General features: G+C 39.0%; 1 protein-coding gene across 2 annotated transcripts in view; it reads left to right on the forward strand.

Annotated features, from left to right (window-relative positions):
- The window catches only part of LOC150095727 (P2X purinoceptor 4-like), a 196,231-nt gene that overhangs the window by 157,840 nt on the left and 14,387 nt on the right, over positions 1-24,004 (forward strand). For both annotated transcript variants that reach the window (XM_090410186.1, XM_090410185.1), the window contains exon 10: positions 21,841-21,939. In XM_090410186.1, coding sequence (XP_090266312.1) covers positions 21,841-21,939 — 99 coding nt within the window. The remainder of the gene's footprint in view (positions 1-21,840; positions 21,940-24,004) is intronic.

The raw sequence follows: 24,004 nt of genomic DNA on the forward strand, positions 1-24,004 counted from the left end.
AGTTTTGGAAAAAATTTCTAAAAAACTCTTTATATTTACAAATGCATAATGCATATGTGATACAACATGATCAGATTTGATGCCAGCTGGGGCATCATGTAGTTAAACAAGGTCCCTGCTGGTTTCATCAGGGAACCAGGGTGAATGGTGAAAAGTCAGCTACTGAAGCTCTAACTCAATATCTAGAAGAAGGAGAATAAACCCAACATCAGAAGAATTGAAAATAGGAACCACCAATAAAAGGAATATTAATAGAAAGGATTTGGAAAAGTACCACCTACTTGAATATAATTGGCATTATTTAGGCAAAGAAGACAAAAACAGGTGAAATCTTAATAAATGTAAGTGTAGTATTTTATATTCAGGCAATAATGATCAAGAAAAGGATGGAGTAACACAATAGTATTCCACATAAAACATGAAGATAAACATCTTGATTGGAAGGCATAAGTAGAGTGATGTGAACACACTTCAGTAAGAGGAAATGAACAATGGAACTTATTTGGCCCGTGATCCCAAAGAAGGTTCATCTAAAGAAGAAGTGGAAGAATTTTTTGAGTCATTAGAATAGGCAGCTGACAAAGAAAATGGAAAAAGCTTTCCTTGTTGAAGATCTAAACAACAGAGTAGGAAATTAATCCCACCAGGCATATAGGAACATTTTAGGAAAATTTGGAGAAAAGGGCAAAGCTAATAATAATTAATAATGGTAAGAATTTGCTGGACTTCTACTCCACACACAAACTAGTAATTACTGACACCATGTTCCAACATAAAGATGTGCAAGTTCACGTGGAGAGAAGTCCCAAAAAAACAAGAAAAGCCTCATTGACTACATCATTGTTTATAGTCGTATCTTCATGCTCGTTTAGGATACAAGAGTGTACAGAGGATTTGAAATTGGAAGTAACCATTACTTAGTGCTAAGCAGGATAAAAATGAATATAATGTTGAAAAGAATAGTATGTAAGAAAGTTTTAAAAATAATTAAAGTTAAGCAGCTTAAGGTAAAGTGTAGACTTAACTATACAAACACTATTGAAGAAAATTTGAAGCAGTTTGAAAACAAGAGCCAAATAGTGGCAAAATCTGAAGAAGAGACATTGATTCAGCTAGGGAGGTAGGTGGTGAAGTCTGCAAGGATAGAAAAATAAGAACACCGTAGTGGACACGAGATGGTAAAGGAGCAGTCCTGGAATAGAAGAAATCATACTGAAAGTTCCTAAGCAAATAATTCGGCAGATGCCCTAAAAGAATACAGAGAAAAATGTAAGCGAGCGAAGTTATGTGTAAAAGTAGTTAAACAAAAGTCATAGGAAGACTTTCATAAGAATATAGAAAATAAATATCAAAAAGGTGGCAAAATGTTCTGAAGGCTATTGATGAAAAAGCTTAGAAATGGAGAAAGAGTACTGTAAAAGGAATCAAAGATGATAAAGGTGACATGAAAACTGAAGATAAGGATGTCATAGATGTCTGGAGTAATTACTTTGTTAAATGTAATTTAAAACATTGTTAAATGAAACAAGCAGTGGCAGTACCATGCTAGAAAATTTTCAAGAGGAATACAAACAGGAGTATATATATATATATATCAATACTTGAGATAGAAAAAGCCATCAAAAACTTGAAATACAAAAAGGCAGCTGGAGTAGATGATATTCGACCAGAAATGCTAAAGTATGAAGGTACAAAAGTTTTGCAGTATCTATATGCTGCATAATTCAAAGTGCCTGATCAGAAGGTCAAATTCCAGATGATTACAGTGGAGCTCTAATAATTCCCATCTATAAAAAGGGGGAATAAAAATGAATGTGAGAATTACAGAGGAATTTTCTCTACTAAGTGTTCCAGGTAAGATTTTATTATTATTATTATTTGTCACCTCCAGGGAGTCCAAAGCCTCATCGAGGGAGGGCATCTACTCTACAACTCTGCTTCTACCATTCACAATCCATCAACTGACCGCAACTACACCAACGCCATCTACCGCTGACCACCACCACCACTAGTATTTCCACAGACAATATCACAAACATCCATGCCCATGCTTGGATTCAAACCCACAGTCTTTTGACTGGAGAGCAGACACAATAACCACTCAGCCAGCCAGACTATGCAGGCATACTTGAAAAGAGGCCGAGAAAGATTGTGGAAGAGAAACTTTGAGAAGAACAAGCTGGGTTCAAGCCAAACAAAGGTTGTCAAGATCAGGGTTTCACTTTAACACAAATATTTAAATTGTACATGTTTCTGGTCATAAAATGTTACAAAATATAAGACTTAAGACTTATTATTAAATTGACCATATATTTAAAACGTACTTCTGTTCGTATAAATTGTCTACCGGTTTCACTAGAAACTGACTAGCTTTCTCAAGGCTTGCACAGTACAAAAAATGGTAAATGCAAAAAGGTTTAAGAATACAAAGAACCATTAGTACCTGTTAGGTAGCTAAGGTAACACATTCGCATGACATATCTACTCAGCATCATGAACACCCGTTACATGTAAACGCGTAATATGATTATTCGCGTACTGTAGCTCTGTTGAACTGAGGGATTTAATTAGATTTTTCCAAGTATCGTTCAGTATGGCCCCCTGATTTCTGTTTAGGTTACTGCCCGTACGTAGTACAACTGCTGCTTCTTTAAATACTCGATGTCTGTAATCCTCGTCTACGTAGGGCATGGAGCTGTTATTCCAGTCTATAGTGTGGTTTGAAGTTGAAAAGTGATGTGCCAATCCGGAGTTGATCGTTCTGTTGTGATTAACATAAGCATTGCCTACAGTCAAATTTTTTCAAAATTAACAACAAGTTATATAAACAATTAGAAGGCCTAGCCATGAGCAGCTCTCTGTCGCCACCATGTGCAGACCTTTTCATGGAGAAATTTGAAGATAAAATCTTCACCAGCATTACTCCTAAACCTTCTATATGTGGAGATATGTGGATGATATCTTCATCATATGGAAGGACAACTTAGAAAACCTACATATGTTTGTTAATAGAATCAGTGCACTCCACAATAAAATAAAATTTACTCTAGAAGTAGAAAATAACAAACAGCTACACTTCTTGGACTTACTAGTAAAAAGACAAGGTAACAGTATCAAACTGTCAATTTACAAAAAACCAATGGACACTGGACGATATCTACATTACTCTTCAAACCATCATAGGTCACAGAAACATAGCATCATCCACATGTTGAGAAATCGAGCTAGAAAATTTATCTCTGATGAGGAAGAAGTTCAAGCAGAACTGTCTCAAATACCTACAACACTATCACAAAATGGTTATCCTCGAAACATCATAAACAAATTTCTATGCAAAGATAACCAACAAGAAAGAACAGTCTCCCAGCAAATTTCAACAGCAGTCATCCCCTTTATAGGTTCAACTTCCACAAAAATTGCGAGATTGTTAAAGACCCATAACATCAGGGTTGTATTTAAACCAACAAATAGCATAAGACAATTTCTAAGATCTCCTAAAGACAGTGTTCCATTTTATACATATCCAGGTGTGTATAATATTCCTTGCACGTGCGGTCTTTCCTACATTGGACAGACTTCGAGAAGCCTGGAAATAAGACAGAAAGAACATGTCGGCGATGTTAATCACAACATAACGATCACCTCCAGATTGACACATCACTTTTCAACTTCGAACCACACTATAGACTAGAATAACAGCTCCATGCCCTATGTAGACGAGGATTACAGAAATAGAGTATTTAAAGAAGCAGCAGTTATACTACGTATGGGCAGTAACCTAAACAGAAATCAGGGGACCATACTGAACGATACTTGGAAAATTCTAAATAATTCCCTCAGTTCAACAGAACTACAGTATGCAAATAATCATATTACACGTTTACATGTAACGCGTGTTCATGATGCTGAGTAGATATGTCATGCGAACGTGTTACTTAGCTACCTAACAGGTACTAATGGTTCTTTGTATTCTTAAACCTTTTTGCATTTACCATTTTTTGTACTGTGCAAGCTTTGAGAAAGCTAGTCAGTTTCTTGCGAAACCGGTAGGCAATTTGTACGAACAGAAGTATGTTTTAAATATATGGTCAATTTAATAATAAGTCTTATATTTTTTTTAACACAGATAATTGAGAAATAATGGGAATATGACAAAGATCTGTACTTAAGATTCGTAGATCTGGAAAAGGCATATGACAAGGTACCCAGAGAAAAGCTTTTCAAAACACTTCAATTGTATGGGATGAATTGAAGGTTATACAGAGCAATACATAGTCTATATTTAAGTTACAAGTCAGCAGTTAGAACTGAAGGAAATATAGGAAAATAGCTTGATGTAAAATCAGGGGTAAAACAAAGATTCACATCATCTCCACTCTTATTTATCATTCACATTACAAAAGAAAGCGGCGTTAGGCCTGATATTAAAATTGGAGATGTTGAACTCTTTGCTTTATTTAGATGATGTATTCCTAAGCACATCTAGTGAAAGTCTCCAGAATTCTCTAACTAAATTGCATAATAGCTGTAACACATTTGGTAAGAAAATCAGCAAAAAAAAAAAAAAAGACCAACGAAAATAGGCAGGAATATAGAAAACTTTGGCTGCATTCTGAATAAAGATCCTACAGAATAAGTAAAATATTTCAGCTATTTGGGCATATCTTTTTATTGAAGATAGCAAGTTAAATATGAAACAAGACAACAGGATAAGCAAAGCTGAATAAATTTATATGGAATAAGAGAAGAATTATCCAAAACACCAAACTAGCAGCACAGAAGACAGTGTTCAAACCAGTGTTAAGTTATGGATCTGAGAGTTGGGTTAGATATGAAACACTTGATCAAAGACTAGAGACCACAGTTATGAGAATTCTGAGAAAAATTAGGGAAGTGCAGATGGCATCAATGGCAGAATCATATTTAAAAATGAAGATATTAGAAAGGAATTTGACATTGTTAGCATTCAGGAATGTGTCAGTACAGCTAATCTAAGATGGTATGGCCACTTAAATAGAATAGGTGAGGAAAGGTTAGAAAAACAAGTGTTTGATGCCAAGATGAAGAGGGAAGTCCAAGGTCTAGGTAGATTGATTCAGTCAGAACTGCTTAGATGCACAAAATGTTAGATATAACAATATTGAAATGCTCGGAAGTAACAGACTAATTTGGAGGAAAGTTGTGCATAGGAAATTAATAATAATGTAAACTTAATCATGTAGTGCTGTCATAGAAGCCTGAACTCTCCTTGAGGGTACATATCAGGAAATTGATGATGATGATGATATAATAATGCTACACGCCAAAGGTCAAAAACCAACAGAACAGCATCATCTGCAGACAAGTGCTTGTGCCTCATTTTAAAAAGGCATAAGGCAGAAACAGAGTGTTTAAAATTATTATTATTATTATTATTATTACTCAAGACCCCATGGAGCCAAAGACTCATCTAGGAGGTCCTTTTATCAAACACACTCAAATTCTCTGCAGATACCACACTCTCAGGCAAGGCATTCCAATCATTCACAACTCTGCATCAAAAAAAACCTGCTTCTCACTCCCCTACTCACACCCCTCCTTATACTGCTTCCAGGGATGACCTCTGGTTCTTCCCTCCTCCCCGATCTTCCAATATTTTCTGTAAAACCTCTCCAGCATTAATCCTATAATAACTCCTTAATAACTTGTAGGTCTCTATCATATCTCCCCTCCTCCTCCTGTCCACCAGACTCTGCAAGTTGCATCTTCTCAATCTTTCCTCATACTCGACATTCCAGAGGTTAGAAACTACCTTAGTCAGTTGCCTCTAGACCCTCTCCAACATCTATCTTGACCCAAATCTGGGCACAATAGTCCATGTGTGGCCTAATCAAAGCCTTATACAATGAAACAAGAATCTCCCTACTTCTACAAGTCAGTGTCCTCCACATCATTCCCAGAAGACTTTGTGTTGTCTTCAGAATTTTGGCTATGTGTCCCCTAAATTTCAGATCCTTATCCACTATCATCCCCATATCTCTTATTTCTTCCACCTCCAACAATATATCCTCATCAAGCATAAATTCTGCATCCCATTTTTGTTTTCCAAATTTTAAAACCTTACATTTTGCAACATTGAACTCGCATCCCCATTCCCAATCACTCAATTTATTCAAGTCTTCTTGTAAGGGCACAACATCTTCTCTACTCATCATGGTTCGTCCCAACTTTGCATCATCTGCAAACATCTGAATATCTCCATCCAAATCTTCACCAATATCATTAATATATAAGTTAAATAGCAATGACCCTAAAACAGACCCCCTGAGGCACACCACTAGTAACTTTCTTTTGCCTGGATATTGCTCCCCATACATAACTTGTTGATACCTATCAGATAGCCAGTCACCAATCTAATATCCAACCCCATCCACAGTTTGACTATCAACTTATCATGCAGTAATCTATCAAAAGCCTTTGCAAAATCTAAGTATATTAGTGTGTATCCTTCTCCTCTGTCCATGGAAATAGTCACCTTATAAAGTAAGTAGATTACTAAAACATGACCTCCCATTAGCAAATCCATGTTGTCCATCAAAGATAATACAATTGTTGTCGACCCAATTCTGGATCCTAGTTTTCACAAGCTTCTCCAACAACTTAACTACAGCAGCTGACACACACAGGCCTATAGTTTGATGCTTGAGTTTTATCACCTCCTTTATGAAGTGGCACAATCTTGTCCTCCTTCCACTCCTTAGGAACTTGATCCAGTGCAAAACTTGTATTAAAAAAAAATGTCAAGGTCGGTGTCAACTCCCTGTCCACACGGTTAGCCTAGTGGCATTGCGTTTCGCTACTATATGCCTGGGGAAGGAGTGTCCTAGGTTTGATTCCCGTCGGAGACGCAAGGAGCTAAAGGATTTTCCTCAGCCATAGCCAAGTTAGCCGGTCTTGGGTGTGGAGAGCAGGTTTTTTCTGCCAGTTTATGTGGGATTTTCATCCCACAAGCAGGCAAACCGGCCCTGTGAACACACAGGGATACAGCCAAGAATACTTTGAGGCATAGGAGTGACCATTCTATCCTCGTATTTCGGTTACGAAATCTAAGCATGCTTGGAAGGTTGTGAGCCTTAAAGGCCTGTTAAAGCCATTGGGATAGGATAGGTGTCAACTCCCTGGCACATTATGTCAGAATATGTAGTGATATATTATCAAGTTCCACAGCCTTATGAAGTGGCACAATCTTGCCCTCCTTCCACTCCTTAGGAACTTGACCAAGTGCAAGACTCATATTAAAAAAATATGTCAAGGCAGGTGTCAACTCTCTGGCACATTCCTTCAGAATACGCGGTGATATATTATCAAGTCCGACAGCCTTATTTACATCCAGTTTACTCAACTCCCCATACACCTCTTGCTCACTTACAGTCAGTCTCTTCCCTATCATCAACTGTTCTCAATCTCTCCATGAAGTCACATTCACAAAATTGAAAGACCTTTATGAACTGCTCATTAAGTATCTCCACCACACATTCTGCAACAGCTCTCTTTATACCATTTTCTTTAATCAGTGTCATCCTTCCATAATCATTCTTTCTTTTGCTGGCTACATATCGAAAAAACTCCTTAGTATTCTTTTTGGCTTCATTAGCTAACTGTTGTTCATACTTCTCTTTAGCTACCCTCACTAACCCCCAAGTCACCTGCCTTGCCTGGTCTTTGTAGTCCTCATGGAATTGGTTATTTCCACTTCTCTTATGCTGCCTCCATAATGCCCTTTTTCTCTGTATCATATGCTTAATCTTTTTATTCATCCATTTCACACCTACCTTATTTAACTTTCTCACCCTTGGAATACATTTAGACATTGCATCTGCCAGATAGTTTTTGAAAATTCCCCAAGCTGCATTGATCTCTTTTCCAGCTAACTCCTCATTCCATGCTACAACTGCAAGTTGTCTCCTGAGCTCTTCATAATCACCCCCTTGTAGTTCGACTGGAGGATATCTTTTTGAGACAGGAATCACCTGTTAGGCAGATTGTTCTCTTCTCTATACAATCAAAAATTGATTGTTCTTCCATTTGGAGTGATGCATAACTCCAAATGTGAGAACAATATTCTAAGGTTAATGGGATTTAGGATTTACAGAGTGTAGGAAGTGAATAGGAGAAAAATTATGTGTTGAATGAAACAGGAATACCAGCTTTTGGAAGCTGCCTCAGCCTCCTGGATGTAATAAACTTATACCAGAATAAGCTACATGTGAAAGTCAGTTTAAGAAATCAGAATGTTATCAAAGGTAAGAAGGAGAGGAATAGTATCTTTCTTCCAGGTAATAAGATGTAACTGTGTTTTGATAGAATTGAAATTTACTATCTTATCTTCATCCCATTTGAAAATGGTGAGCAGATCAGAGTTATTGTAAGTTATTGGTTATGTAAGATCTTGAAGCTGAAATCTTTGAGTGCCATAAGGTTTCTCAAGTCAAAAAGAAGAAGAATAGAGAGCTGTCATCTGCAAAACTGTAGATAGGATTGGACGTCAGACAGAGAGAAAGATGTAGGAGGAAGAGTGTTGGTAAAAGCACAGAGCCTTGGGATACTCCACTATTAAACAAAAATATGCAATAAACCACCAGAGGGGAAGCTGGCAAACTCCTACAAAGAATAGAAGGGATATAATGGCAGCTTGGAAAGAAGACCTTGATGCCAGACTAGAATGTATTGGAAATATCAAGAGTGACATATGAGTTACTCCAATCTTTCCATTTTCTGTGTCCAAAGGTAAGTTTAGCAATAGAAGTCTATTTAGAACAAGAACAGCAGGATCTATATTGGGATTCCTGTGTCTCTAAGTAGTGAAGAAGATAGTTGTTGATGATCCCCCTCCATCAAAGCGAAGTTCAAAGGAAGTTTGACAGGTGTTTTACAAATGTTTGTTAGTGCTTGGCATAATATTAAGATTTTCCCTCAATCAGTGTACAGACTCCGTGGGGTTGTCCATGTCATAATAATAATAATAATTATTATTATTATTATTATCATTTGGCCTCCATGGATTCAGAGACTCATTGGGGAAGGTACACACTATTGTACACAATGCTCATCCGACCATGCTTTAAACTGATTCAATGTGCCTACACCCACAACACACTCAGACAATGCACTCCACTCACAACCACTCTCCATGCAAAATACCTACTCGTCGCTCCTCTGCTCACACCCTCCTTATACAGTTTCCAGCAGTGATATCTTATCCCTTCCCCCTTTCTCCTATTCACGAGGCTCTGCAAATTACATTCTCTCAATCTGTCCTCATACTCCACATTCCAAAGACCACTGACTACCTTTGTGAATCTTCTCTGGACCCTTTCCAACATATTCTCATCACCATGAAATCCAGGCAACCAAATCTGTGCACAATAATCCATAATGTTATACCCTGATAAGTTAAGAATGTTAAAGTTCCACTTATCATGGTTTAACAAGCAAAGAAGTAAAAACCCTGTAAAATAATTAAGTACACATGCTTGTTTCTAAGTAGATATCGTTGTGAACTTTAGAAAATATTGAATATATTGATTTAAGAAGAAAGAAATAATTAATTAGCTCAAAGGGAATTTTATAATGAAAAAAAAAATATATATATAAAGGGGGGAGGAATTTAGATAAATATGTATAAAGGAAAGTTGCCTGAGACAAAGTGTAAATTAAGAGAGTTATGGTTTTGTGTTGATATTAAATTCATTGTAAGAATAAATTGTAAAAGAAACAATAGAACGTATTCTGTGTGAAAGATAGTCCAAGGGTCAAGGATACGCTGACGATTGCCCCTGGCGGTCACGTGCTTGGCGCATAGAGTAAACAAGCAGGCAGAGAATGGATGTCGTGAGGTCATGTGACATAGAAAATTGAGGTGCCGAGTGAACAGTGGAGCTTGCGGTGTTTACCGATAGGGTGAACGTATAAAAGGTTTAGGAACCCCCCATTTTTTATTTGGTCTTTTGTCGTGTGGAGTTCTCACGTTTCCTCGAGAAATGAAGGTTTTTAAGTTGGTGCTGGTTCGGGGACGGCCGAACGATACCTCAAGAATAGGACGATGTTACAGCGGGGAAACTCTGTCCTAGATTCCCGGAAAGTAACGGCAGACCATGCCATTGAAAGGTCAACAGAAGCATGCGTCCCGAAGTTTAAGCTGATGATTACTGTAAAGTCTTGACCCCAGGTAGATTGAAGGGAACAAAGAAATGTCCTAATGAAACAGAAGATAGACTGAAGCAGATGCAGATGGATAGAGGAACCATCGAGTGGAGATAAGTAAAGTTTGTTATTTATATGAATGTAATCTGAATATGTAATGATATGTGAAGCTATATTAGTGAAGGACTCAGATACAATTTTAGGTCAGGGCTGTAGCGTGTATGTTTTATAGGAAGTCATGAATGAATAGTTACTAAATGAATCTGAATCTTTGTATGTTGAAGAATGATTAATGTTACCAGTTGATAGTATAGAAATTAAATAATGGAGTTTAGTAGTAATCTAGGTGATATAGAATGATTTCATTTAGTGGGAATTACTTAAGAAAAAATATATTCAGAGATCATATCTGATGAAGTTAAAGCTTATTATTTGATACAAATTAGAATGCGTCTTATTTAGAATGATGAATATTCTTGTATATTAAGCTGTAAATTTAGAAACAAATAAACCTTGCTTGAATTTAACTAAATATATGTGTCTGTGTATAGAATTCGATGCACCACTTGTGAAACTTATTACGGATCTGAGCGGGAATTTAAGTGAGTTAGGTAAAGGCCACGATTGCAACCCTAGGTCACATGAATATATCTTCTGACTTACTTCTTGATTGAGTTATTATCTTTAATCTAATAATTCTAAGTGGCACAGTCTAAAAATATAAATTTCTTAGGATTTTAAAAGAGGTAAGGCTTGAGGACTCTGACATTGAATTTTGGCTCTACCCTGAGGCTATTTCTTTGTGTGATAGAGATATTACGTGACCCATGCAGAAGAGATATCACTTTTAACAGTTTGATATAGAGATTCAAGATTTAATATGGAAATTGGAACCAACAATAATGATTCCTGATCAAGGCATTATACAATGGTATCATAACCTCTCTATTTCTGCATGTCAGAGTCCTCTGCATCCCAGAGAAGTCTTCATATGGCTGGCCACTACCCATTTACTTCATGATCACTCTTGCCAGCTGAAGGAAGATTAAGTGTTCCATTTAGAATAACATCCTCTAATGATATAGTCTGATCCAATCCTCTCAATCTGCATGTGCTTGTTTTTGCATACTCAAAAGCTCATCGAATTAATTTTCCCTTACCATAAGTAAAATCATCACAATGATCATTATCCATCTCTTGTTCACTTATCCTATTTATGTATATTTCTTTTTAACTATCCTCCACATTCCCAAGCCTGTAGCTTCCTCCCTACTCTGTCTACATACTGCAGTTAGCTCTCTACCTATAACCAACTACTGAAAAGTTCTAGCTAAAGCTCCAAAGGCACAATGCTACTCTGAAGGAAATTCCCTATAGCAAACTATATAACATAAGTTACTGTGGCTCCTATCAGTTTTCTATATTTGGGAGTTGACTATAACTTCGCTCAAAACCTCTGCCACTATTTTCTACCTGCCTCACCATCTTGTGCAGGTCATATTTCCTTTGCAACCAACAGCACCCCTCTTTCTTTTTTTCTTTTCCTTCCTATCCTCATGAAAAACATTATTCCTTTCCATGTTTTCTGTCATAATATCATTCTCATTCAACATTGGTGAAATATATCTACAATATTGAACTTAGTATCCATGTTTTGCATGATAGATAAACACATCATGGCCAATAGGGTGTTTTAGACATATTATTATTAACATATGACCTCGATGGAATCAAAGAACTCATCACAGGGAGGTCTATACTCTCTCACGCAAAAAGATCGTCAAAGTGCACCTTAAACCCATTCACAGTTTTCCCATTCACAACACCTTCAGGCAATGCATTTAATCTTCTACCACCACATTTGCCCTTTCTTTCTTGCCAAAAAATGCTATACTCTCTATTTCTATAACTGTCAGTATATATCATCTTCCACCAATGATGTCTCAGAGATCTCGGTAATCCTTGGACAGGCTAATGCTATCAATGCCACCAATTCACCTTTATTCCAAATAAACCTGGCATTAGTATAAAGAATCAAGGCATTGACACTGTTTCTATACCTACTGTTATCTCCTCCAGGCTCCCATGTGGTCAGCATTACATGCATCCATGTAATCCAAGTCTCTCTTTCAACACATTCTGGCTGTCATATTACTGATGCTCTTCTCTTCAGTTCTGCATTATCATACCTGGGCAACACTCGCAGTATCTCCCCTCTCTCAGTCTTCTTCCATACAACCTTAAGCATAAACCTCAGATCCCCTGCTGCCAGATTCACACTGCCTCTCAAGTTGTATGTGCCCACATCACAATCATCTCATCCACCCTATTGCCTTGCTTAATTGCCATAGTCACATTATCTATCATTCTTCCAGGCTAATACTTCTCTGGAATTCTATCTTGCACATCATGTTTATCGGATATAACATCAAACTTCAAAATACTTGATACATTTTACAGAAGTAAAATGACTTTGTGGTAACTGTGAATTAATACTTACATATAATGTGAGAAAAGCAGCAGTAAATTACATATGCAGAGAATATTGTATAATTCTATATCAGTTGTTTACTTCAGGAGTTCAGAAGTCTGAAAAACTGTCTGTTTTTTAATTTAAAAGATTGTTCGGTATTTATGAAATCATATAAGAACATGCTTAGGAACTTTTATATAATGAAAATTATTATTATTAACATCTGACCTCTATGGAGTCAGAGACTCATTGTGGGAGGTATGCACAGTTGGATGAGAATGTCATATTTACCATGCCTTAAAGCTCATTCTATGTGTCTACATTCACAATACATTCAGGCAATGCATTCCACTCATCAACTACTCTCTATGTAAAGAACCTGCTCTTCATTCCTCTGCTCACACTCCTTATACAATTTCTAGCAATGACCTCTTGTTCTATCCCCCCCTCCAATTCTATGAAAAATCTCTTCCATGTCAACCTGATAATAACTCCTGACTAGCTTATATGTCTTAATCATATCCCCCCCCCTCTCTTCCAATCTTTGAATCTTTGCAACTTACATTCTCTCAATCTGTCCTTGTACTCCACATTCCAAAAACCACTGACTACCTTTGCGAATCTTCTCTGGACCCTTTCTAACATACCCTTATCACCATAAAAACACGGTGACCAAATCTGTGTACATCCATATGAGGCCTGATCAATACTTTATACAGTGGCATCATAACCTCTTTATTTCTGCATGTAAGGGGTGGGGGACTCTGCATCTGCTTCGTTATTCGATGTTACATCTTCACAACTTGTGCACTGTGGCCCCTGAATTTCAGATTCTTATCCACCACTTCCACATCTCTTATCTTGTTTATATAGCTTAAATTTATAATATATAAAACTAATCTAATTTCAGTAAAAAAAAATTTTTTAAAAATGGTTTTCAGTGTAATTTTAGTCTAGATTTATCCCACATTATTATTATTATTTATTATTATTATCCCAAGACCTCATGGAGTCAAAGACTCATCTGGGAGGTCCTTTTATCACACACACACAGCTCATCATGCCGTGCCTTGAACACATTCAAACTCTTTGCAGACACCACACTCTCAGGTAAGGCATTCCAATCATTCACAACTATGCATGAAAAAAACCTGCTTCTCACTCCCCTACTCACACCCTCTTTATACAGTTTCCAGGGATGACCCTTGGTTCTCCCCTGATCTCCCACTATTTTCTGTAGAACCTCTCCAGCATTGATCCTATAACAACCCCTTAATAACTTTTGAAAGTTTATTTTTCACTTGGTTAGAGTATAATAAATTTAGTTTAATCCTTTATCCAAGTGTGAGCAAACAAAGTTTGCACCTGAAGTATCTTCAGGACTGGGGTAAGGTGATACAGCACCAGGGCAACTCGTTGCAAAGGTGGAGCAAGCTACCAACACTCCTGTCTCAGTATCTCCTATAATGCAAAACACATCTCCTTGCGGATATGTCTAATGTTATGCATTAAGGGAAGGATGTTATGCATTAAGGGAAGGGCCACTACCCAGACTAGTTTCGACCTTTATTGAGGTAGAATGGGAGTTCATGTCTCTCATCATTGGCCTTTGGAGAATAAAGCATGCTGAGGATCAGCAGACAGTAAAAGAGGAGTATGATATAAGATAGAGTAGGATAGTAGGAGGTAAAAAGAGGCCTCAGTCAACCTGTTTAGCCTTATTGGCTAATTGGTCTGTAACATATAATCTCAATTTACCTGTTCAGAAAAGGTTAAACATAGACTTTTGTCTCTAGTTCTCATATTATTTTATCTAAAGTAATGATTTACTCCAGTATTAATGGAGGTTCTTTTTATGTTACTAGATATAATATCCTTATTTTTATTCCAGGTAAATAATATATATATATATTTTTTTTTTTTTTTTTTTTTTTTTTTTTTTAAACAGGATATAAATAATAGGACTTGTTTAAATATTTATTTTAAATCTAAAATAACGGGACTTAAGGTCCGGTAAGTAGGAATGAATAGGAACTTACTGAGGAACTTGTATACCTGGTACCACTGGGACTTAGAACGGGGAAGAGACTGGCCCGGGAGATGCCGCTCACGAGGAGCGGCACCGCCTCGCAGTAAGCCTTCGCCACCCGGGTTCTCAGCTCTCCCCCCTTGTTTGGAGTAAAGAAACCGTGCCAGCGAAAGCTTTCTGGCTAGGGGAAACAGAGTGGTTATTCTTTTTCCTGGTGTGGGGGGGGATGGTGGGTTTTTTTTGGGTTCTAAAGAGATATACAGGGCTTGATGCGTCCCTGTATAAGAAAGCATATTATCGGTGGTTTGCAGTATTGATTCACAAATTTAAAGTCTCCTAGTAAGTGCCTTTCTTGTGCAAGAAATTTGTGTAAGTAGAAAAAGAAACCTTTTCTTATTCTTGCATACATTAAATTTGCGTCTCGTACCTGGGATTTTTTCCGTACTTTCCAGATGTGATATTTTAGTACATTGATTAGGAAGATAGTGAACTTTTGGGTTTTTTGGACTGGTGGCGGGAATTGTAGTCGTACTACCTCTTCTACTGTCAGCATGGGGATTCCCAATGCTGTGCTGAGTCTCCGCCAGATGCGTTGGGCTGGTGGGCAAAAATAAAAGAAGTGGTCCACCGTTTCCACGTCCCGGCAGACATCGCAGAATGGGTCGCATGGGTTAGGTACATACCGGGATTTCACCTGTTTCACTGGGAGCCGCCCGTAGGCTATTCTCCAGGCTAGATCCCGATGAAAAGGCTGTCCCCAGCTATTTTTGATGTTTCTGAAGAGAATTTCATTATTTGTACTAAGATTGGGTGTATCACGCCTGGAAAGTTGGAAGAAATCCCAGTATACTGCTTTGGGTTTGTGTGTGAGGATTGCTATTCCTCTGTCTCTGAGTGTTGTGATCGATTTCACTACTGTACGGTACCACTTGGGCACCCCTCTTGCGCGGGGTCCAGCATAATCCGTGATCCCAAAGAGGGGGAGGAAAAGTCCTATAAAATATCTAATTAGTAGGCCAGAAATGTGGTTGGAGTTTAAGGCCTTCCGTACGGTTTTGAACGTGTTTGCTTGTAGCAAGCTTCTGTGATCGGGCAGAGCATAACCCCCTTCTTCCTGTTTGAGTTGTAGATATTCTTTCTTTACTTCGCGTTTTCTCCTATTCCAGAAGAAATCCAGGAGTTCTTTTGATAATTTATTTTCTTGTGCCAGTGTGATGCCTGTGATATTGACAGTGTGCATCAGCATTGGGGTGACGATTGTTTTTATTACTGTCGCTCTGCCATAAAAGGAGAAGAAGGTTGGTTTGAACAACCTTATCCTTTCCCTGCTTGTCTCCTGCAATTTTTGGATTGGTAGTGCTAGGGTGTCTGAAAAGGGCACGCCTAGTATAGTTAGAGGCTGTGTCTGTAGCGTTAAACCGTAGGGAAGTCCAGTGCTATGGAAATTTCCGAAACTTTTGATTTTGGTTTTTTGTGCGTTAACGCGAAGACCACTGACTATGCTGAATTTTTGCAGCGTGTGCAGATAGATATAGATGGACTCAGAGTCTCTGAGTGTAGCCACTACATCGTCTGCATATGCCACTATTTTGCATTGTCTGGAGCCTTGGGGCAGTGGAATACCGTTAATTGCGGGGGTGTTATCAATTCTTTTGATTAGGGGTTCTAATACTAGGGAGAAGAGGAGGGGGCTTAGCGGGCAGCCTTGCCTAACCCCTCTCTTTATGCGGATTGGTTCTGTTAGAAACCCATTAATAGATAGTTGGGTCGTGGCTTCCGCATACATGTTTTTAATTGTATGCCGAAGTCTCGGGCCCACGCCTGTTTTTAGTAGGATGTTCTGCAAGTACCTGTGGTTGATGCTGTCAAACGCTTTCTCCAGGTCGGTGGAGAGAAGTGCCAGGGGGTATTTTTTCTCTTTGGCCAGTTTGATCAAGTCTCTTAACAAAAAGAGATTGAATTCCATAGATCTACCAGGGATCCCATAGACCTGTGAGCTTGTTATTATTTTTTCGATACCACCCTTGAGGCGCATGCAGATAATTTTTGCAAAAATCTTGTAGTCTACGTTGGTTAGGGAGATTGGACGCCAGTTATTCGACAAAGTCCGATCTCGGTCTTTCTTGGGGATAAAGATGGTGTGGCTCTTAACGAATTCCTCGGGGATGTTTCCCGAAGTGAGGAATTCGTTAAAGATGTTTATTAACGCTGCCAATGAAAATTCCCAGATAGATCTATAGAATTCTATCCCGTCCGTCTGGCCCTGGGGTCTTCTTTGTTTTCATCATTCTGTACGTGGCCTTTAATTCGGCTGCAGTTATCGGCCTGTCCTGCAGGGCACTAAGATGATCGGGAAAACGTGTTGCGTCCCACTCACTGAAGTCATCCGTGCCCTGCCGGTCAGAGAAGATACCGATATACTGCTGATGAAAGTGACCGAGTATTTCGTGGGTTGAGCGTAAAATCTGGCCCTTCTCCTCGATCTGGTGAATCGTTTTCTCATCATTAGCTGCCACCCGTTGTTGGTTGTAGAATGCGGCGGAAGGTGTTTCCAAATGTCTGAGATAGAGTCTCGTTCGAAAGTCGAGGTCCTCGACTCTACTCTGCCGCTCTTGCTGCAGTTCTATTTCTACTTGTCTGATGAGATCTCCGCAGGGAACTCCGCTCCGTTCGTTTGTCCGGTACCAGCCGAGTTCCCTGTAGAGATCCCTCAGCCGTTTGCGTTTTTGGTAGGCCCTTTCGCGTCCACATTTTTGGAACAGTTCCCTAGCCTGCCTCTTGAAGGTCAGCCAGTTTTCCCAGTCCCAGTTGGTGTTTGTCCATCCGTCACAGAGGTTCTGTAGCTGGTCGCTGAAAAGACTGGGGAAGGTAGGAGGGAGCCTCCAAGGACCTCTGGCTGTTTCCATCACCTCTGGGAGCGTGATTTTTAGTATGACCATCTTGTGGTCGGTTGTCAAGTTATGCACTGCGGTGTGACGTATCCTCTGAACATATTGTTCCAGGTTTTGGGACACGTACACTCTGTCTAGTCTTGTCGATATCTGGCCGCAGCCCCACATAGTTTCTACTTTGGCGGGGTTATTCCGCCTCCAGATATCGACGAGGTCAAAATTTATACAGCATCGATTTAAAGCGGCAATGCCGCCAGTTCCGTTGTTTGCGTTCCCGCCTATTTTGTCTAGACGTGTGTCTTCCACACAGTTCCAGTCTCCTGCAACTATTAGGTGTTCTGCTCCCAGGAGATAGTTTTCAAGGGCAGAGAAGAAACCACTTCTGTGGTATGGATTGTTCGGGGCGTAAACTGCAGCAAGTCGGATGGTACGGCCACCGTACTTCCAGTCCACCGTTACTAGGCGTCCTGTGGCGTCTTTTTGGACTTTGAAGAACCCCCCCGCGATTGGGGGGCGAATTAGTATCCCCACCCCTCGCGAGTGAGCGTCCCCGAAGCACCAGTAGCTGGTGACCGGATAGCTTCTTGAGAAGTTCTCCACGTCCCAATGCTTATAGAAATGGGTTTCTTGTATCAGGAGGATATTAATTTTGTGTTAACATTAGCCTCCAGACAGCGCTTTGCGCAAAGGGGTTGCGTAGTCCGTTAGTGTTTAAAGTTGCGATTTTGACTTCCATGTTGGTGTTAGAATGAGGGGGGGCGTTATCTGGTGTTTGTTTTGTGAAACCCGGTCCTGGTTCCTCGTCGGAGCTGGTTGCACTTTGAGCATCCGAGACAATGACAAGCCTGTCTGTAGAGTCCCTGTCTTCGTCAGAGTCCATTTCGTGGACTTGGGGTTGTGCCAATTGATCCATTACTGGGGGTAGGCTCTCTAACATTGTAACGTCATTGTCGAGGGGCTTTGCGCCTATTGTTCGACGTTGACCTGTGGTCTCTGTTTCGTCCTCCGATGACATCATGCTGCCTTGTTTCGCTTTTTTCTTTTCCTGTGATTCCGTTTCTCTTGCGCGCTTTGTTGGGGCGCTGGGTGTGACCTCTTCCTCTTTCCTGCAAGCTTCATGGTTTGCCACATTGATGCTGGTGATGTTCTGTGTGTGGCGGCTTGCCTTGGGTATCTTTGGGGTTTTCGTTTCCGTTGCTGCTTCCTTTTCAGCCTGCTGGCCGAGCTCCGGAAAATCGCTCCTTGATATTTTCTCAGGGTTCCCGATGGGCGTTGCCCTAATCGGTGTTATGGTCCCTCCTATTGCTTCTGAGTGTGTCTTGTACGGACATGTGTCCAATTTGTGGGTCAGAGCCCCACACTTAATACAGGGTTCTGTACAGCTTTCCATTTTATGCTTTGACGATTTGCAATTTCTGCATTGTATTCGAGGGCAATCTGCCCCAAGGTGTTCCTCCGAATTACATATAAAGCACCTTTTTTTCACACCTGGGTAGTTCACCATTACCCTCGTTCCCCCCAAAAAAACAAAATTGGGGACTTCTTTTTTCATGTCAATCTGGATTTCAACGTCTCCTGTTTTCCATCCTTTATAGTCTGCATACTCCATTGCTTTAATCTCGTGAATTTCCCCCCATTGGCTAAAGAATTTCTTGACTTCAGGTTCGTTCTCTAGGTATTCTAGTGGAAACCTGGTTATTTTTAGCGTTTTTCGTAGGCTCCCTACTAGAAACGGTCTGATTGTATGTCCACAACAAATGAAACCCTCTAATAATTTCTTTTTTGTTTGTTCGCTTTTGACCACTATTTGAAATCTATTGTTCCCATAAGGTATAAAACCGTATATATTTTCAGCCCCTACTGTTTCGATTAGAGCTCTCGCTAACGCCCGCTGATCTACGGGCTTCGTGAGCTCGATACCGAGCGTCCTAGTTCTAGGCAAAAAATGCGACATGGTTACAGAAATTCCTGACTACTGCGTGTAGAAAGGGAATGTAAGGGAGGGCAAAATCGAGGAACGTTGGGCGTTCCTCGCCACAAACAAAGCGATACCAGAATAGACGGATAAAACAGGCAATAAAAAGAAAAAAGGTCTTACCACAGCTGGGGTACTACTGCGGAATCTGAGCATGGAGCTCTCTTTTCGGGCCGTTGAAACTGGATCTTCTTGAGAGGTAGACGTCTGCCTTCGGCCGGAGCTTTCTCGGGGGTCCTCGGGAACTGTCTCTGGAATCCGCTGCGTTCTGTCGATGTCGATATTGAGGTCTCTTCAGTGGGAGCCAGGCCCAAGTTGAGATACCAGGCAGAAGCATTTGCAGGTCATCTCTACCTATCGGAGTTGCCAAATGGTGTGCCACCCTTTTTTAATAAATTACTCTGGATTTAGAGAAAGATGTTGAAAGTTTATTTTTCACTTGGTTAGAGTATAATAAATTTAGTTTAATCCTTTATCCAAGTGTGAGCAAACAAAGTTTGCACCTGAAAGTATCTTCAGGACTGGGGTAAGGTGATACAACACCAGGGCAACTCACTGCAAAGGTGGAGCAAGCTACCAACACTCCTGTCTCAGTATCTCCTATAATGCAAAACACATCTCCGCAAGGAGATGTGTTTTGCATTATAGGAGATTTGCATTATACATTATACATTATACATGATTATATTTGCATTATAGGAGATACTGAGACAGGAGTGTTGGTAGCTTGCTTCACCTTTGCAACGAGTTGCCCTGGTGCTGTATCACCTTACCCCAGTCCTGAAGATACTTTCAGGTGCAAACTTTGTTTGCTCACACTTGGATAAAGGATTAAACTAAATTTATTATACTCTAACCAAGTGAAAAATAAACTTTCAACATCTTTCTCTAAATCCAGAGTAATTTATTAAAAAAGGGTGGCACACCATTTGGCAACTCCGATAGGTAGAGATGACCTGCAAATGCTTCTGCCTGGTATCTCAACTTGGGCCTGGCTCCCACTGAAGAGACCTCAATAAAGGTCGAAACTAGTCTGGGTAGTGGCCCTTCCCTTAATGCATAACATTAGACATATCCGCAAGGAGATGTGTTTTGCATTATAGGAGATACTGAGACAGGAGTGTTGGTAGCTTGCTCCACCTTTGCAACGAGTTGCCCTGGTGCTGTATCACCTTACCCCAGTCCTGAAGATACTTCAGGTGCAAACTTTGTTTGCTCACACTTGGATAAAGGATTAAACTAAATTTATTATACCCTTAATAACTTGTAGGTCTCTATCACATTTCCTATCTTCCTCCTGTCTACCAGACTCTGCAAGTTGCATCTTCTCAATCTTTCCTCATACTTGACATTCCAGAGGTCAGAAACTGCCTTAGTCAATCTCCTCTGGACCCGTTCCAACATATCATCATCCTTCTGAAAACCAGGTGACCAAATCTGGGTCACCTGGTTTTCAGAAGGATGAAGAAGTTTTCACAATAGTCCATGTGTGGCCTAATCAAAGCCTTATACAACGGAACAAGAATCTCCCTACTTCTACACGTCAATGTCCTCCACATCATTCCCAGAAGCCTTTGTGTTGTCTTCACAGTTTTGGCTATGTGTCCCCTAAATTTCAGATCCTTATCCACCATCATATCCTTATCGACCAATATATCCTCACCAAGCATGAATTCTGCATCCCATTTTTGTTTTCCAAATTTTAAAACCTTACATTTTGCAACATTGAACTCACATCTCCATTCCCGTTCCCAATCACTCAATTTATTCAAGTCTTCTTGTAAGGCCACAACATCTTCACTACTCTTCATGGTTCGTCCCAACTTTGCATCATCTGCAAACAACTGAATATCTCCATCCAAATCTTCACCTATATCGTTAATATATGAGTTAAAGAGTAATCGCCCCAAAACAGACCCCTGAGGCACTCCACTAGTGACTTTCCTTTTCCTGGATATCGCTCCCCCATACACAACTTTGATACCTATCAGATAGCCAGTCTCCAATCCAATGCACTAACCTAATATCCAACCCCATCTGCTGTAGTTTGATTATCAATTTATCATGCAGTACTCTATCAAAAGCCTTTGCAAAATCCAAGTATATTACTGTGTATCCTTCTCCTCTGTCCAAGGAAGCAGTCACTTTATTGTAATAAGTAGAGTACTAAAACATGACCTCCCTTTAGCAAATCCATGCTGTCCATCAATCATTCATTGAATTATATTAAAAAATAATAATAAATAAATAACAAAGATACTTTAAAATATCATAATTTAATTTTGTATAGGGCACAATAATATGTGATTTCATAATCCTGTATATGGTCAGAGAGCGAAGATGTTACAGAATTAATAAATATGTGATTCCAAATCCGATGTTACCTGAAGTAAGTATAGTATATATATACTATAGTATATATAGTATATATTATAAGTGGTCTGTTTTAAGAGACTTATGTTCATTGTTTTTACTAGTTTTTCCAACTTAAGACTAATTACTACCTTTATATATTACAAAAAATATTTTGTACACTAAGCACCAAGGAATTTTGTTTTACAGACTGATAATGTGTGCAACACACTGGCTATATTTTCTCACAAGATTCTAACAATGTTCTATATATTATATTTGTGCTAAAATGACAGTAGCTACATTTTCTAGATGGTTTATAGAAAATGTAGAAGCTTCCTGCATGCTTCTTCAAAGGATGATTAATGGCTATCCCCTAGAATGTACTCTAAGGTAGCCAGATAATCAAAATTTCAGAATATATGAGTGATACATATGTTTAAGTATTTCAACTATCAGTTCACCACAGAAATTAATAATTATGAGGGAGACTGAAAAGTTCTAATAAGTACCTAGAACATGGTTCTACCTCGATTTCTTCATGGCGATTATCACAACTTTTCAGCACACACCCTCATATTTATTATTACAGTGTACCTCCATGAAGGCAGAAGACTTCCTATCATACAGCATTTTAAACTCATTCACTGTCTTTGAACTCACCACACTTTTTGGAAATGCATTTCAATTATCCATTGTTCTCCATGCATGAACTTTGTTTCCCACAACACCTTTATATAGTTTTCAGATAAAGAAAATGGATTATTAAAATATCTGTGTATCAATTAGGCAAAATGCATTTACACTAGAAAAACAAACCTTCTGAAAGAGATAGCATACCAATCATGGTCTGCCTTTATTATTATATTATTAGCTTCATGAGCAGCAGTCTTTTATGGAGTGAAAATACCCATAGGAACATAATTACTATCAAACACAGTACTCATCAAACCATGACTTAAACGCAGTTACTGTTTCTGCACCATACTCAAGCAACTTTATTGTACAATGAAACCTGTGAAGAATTCATGACTAAACAAACACACGTAATAACCACAGTAATAAGTTTTAATAAGTGAATATTTCATCCTGTTAGATCCTAAATGAAGGAATCTTGGAAAGAAATCATTCATTTGGAATCTAACATATAAAACTTGCTGACAAAGAGAAATACCTGCACATCAGCTGTAATTAAAAGTGAAACTTCTTCACTTTATGTAAAATTTGTATTCTTTATTTCAAGTGCCTTATATTTAAGCTGATGTGATTATATTAAGATTTCATTTTAAGTTTGTCTAAAAAGAGAGATAATCTGATTTAAATTTAAGCCTCACTTAAGCTATGTAAAATTTACTGTCAGTCATCTAAAAAGTTGCTAAGTAATAATTCCTGGAAGGCATAAAGCTACACGTGTACAGCGTAACGCTAGCGGCTATAGCTTACTCGGAAAATTACGTTGCCATGTATTCTGTGAATAAAAGTATAACAGCGTCGTAAAAGTGAAGAATGAACCCAAAGGGGTGAAAAGATAAGGACCATATGCAAAAAGGGGACTGAGAAAAGAGGGTGCTCTATAGAAGAATATAAGGGGTTGAGCCCATATTGGAAGTCTCTCCCTGATCATAATGTTTTCCTGTTTTGATGGTTCGGAAGTTAACGGGCAGTTTCGCTTAAGGGTGGGGGGGTGAAGTCTGTGATAAGATGTCGGACTGCGAGCGTTCTAAAAATGAAGTAGGATTCTATGTAAAGCTGAAGGAAAAAATTCCAGTCCTAGCAGAATGAAGCCGTCACTGAAAAGTCCCATCGAGTTGTTCCTGAAACGCAAAGATTTGAGTCCGTTTTTCGGCATAAGGAATGAAGATAGTATAACCCCTACGTTGGCGTATGGACAGCCAATAGATGAGAAGCATCCAGACATACCCGTGGTGCAGAACGACGTGGAAAACGCTCGGTAAGGTGCAATTACTCTATTTTGTGTGATAGTTCATTAGAAGAGAGAAGATTGTTTATGAATATGAAATTAAGAACTGTATTCTTAATTTCATATTCATCCTTTACATCCTTTGAGATTAAGAAGAATTGTTTGGAAGAGATCTTTTGTA

This window comes from Typopeltis vanoorti, chromosome 20, assembly GCF_054136105.1.
Source record: "Typopeltis vanoorti isolate ZY-2024b chromosome 20, IOZ_Tvanoo_1.0, whole genome shotgun sequence".
Taxonomy (NCBI): Eukaryota; Metazoa; Arthropoda; class Arachnida; order Uropygi; family Thelyphonidae; genus Typopeltis; species Typopeltis vanoorti.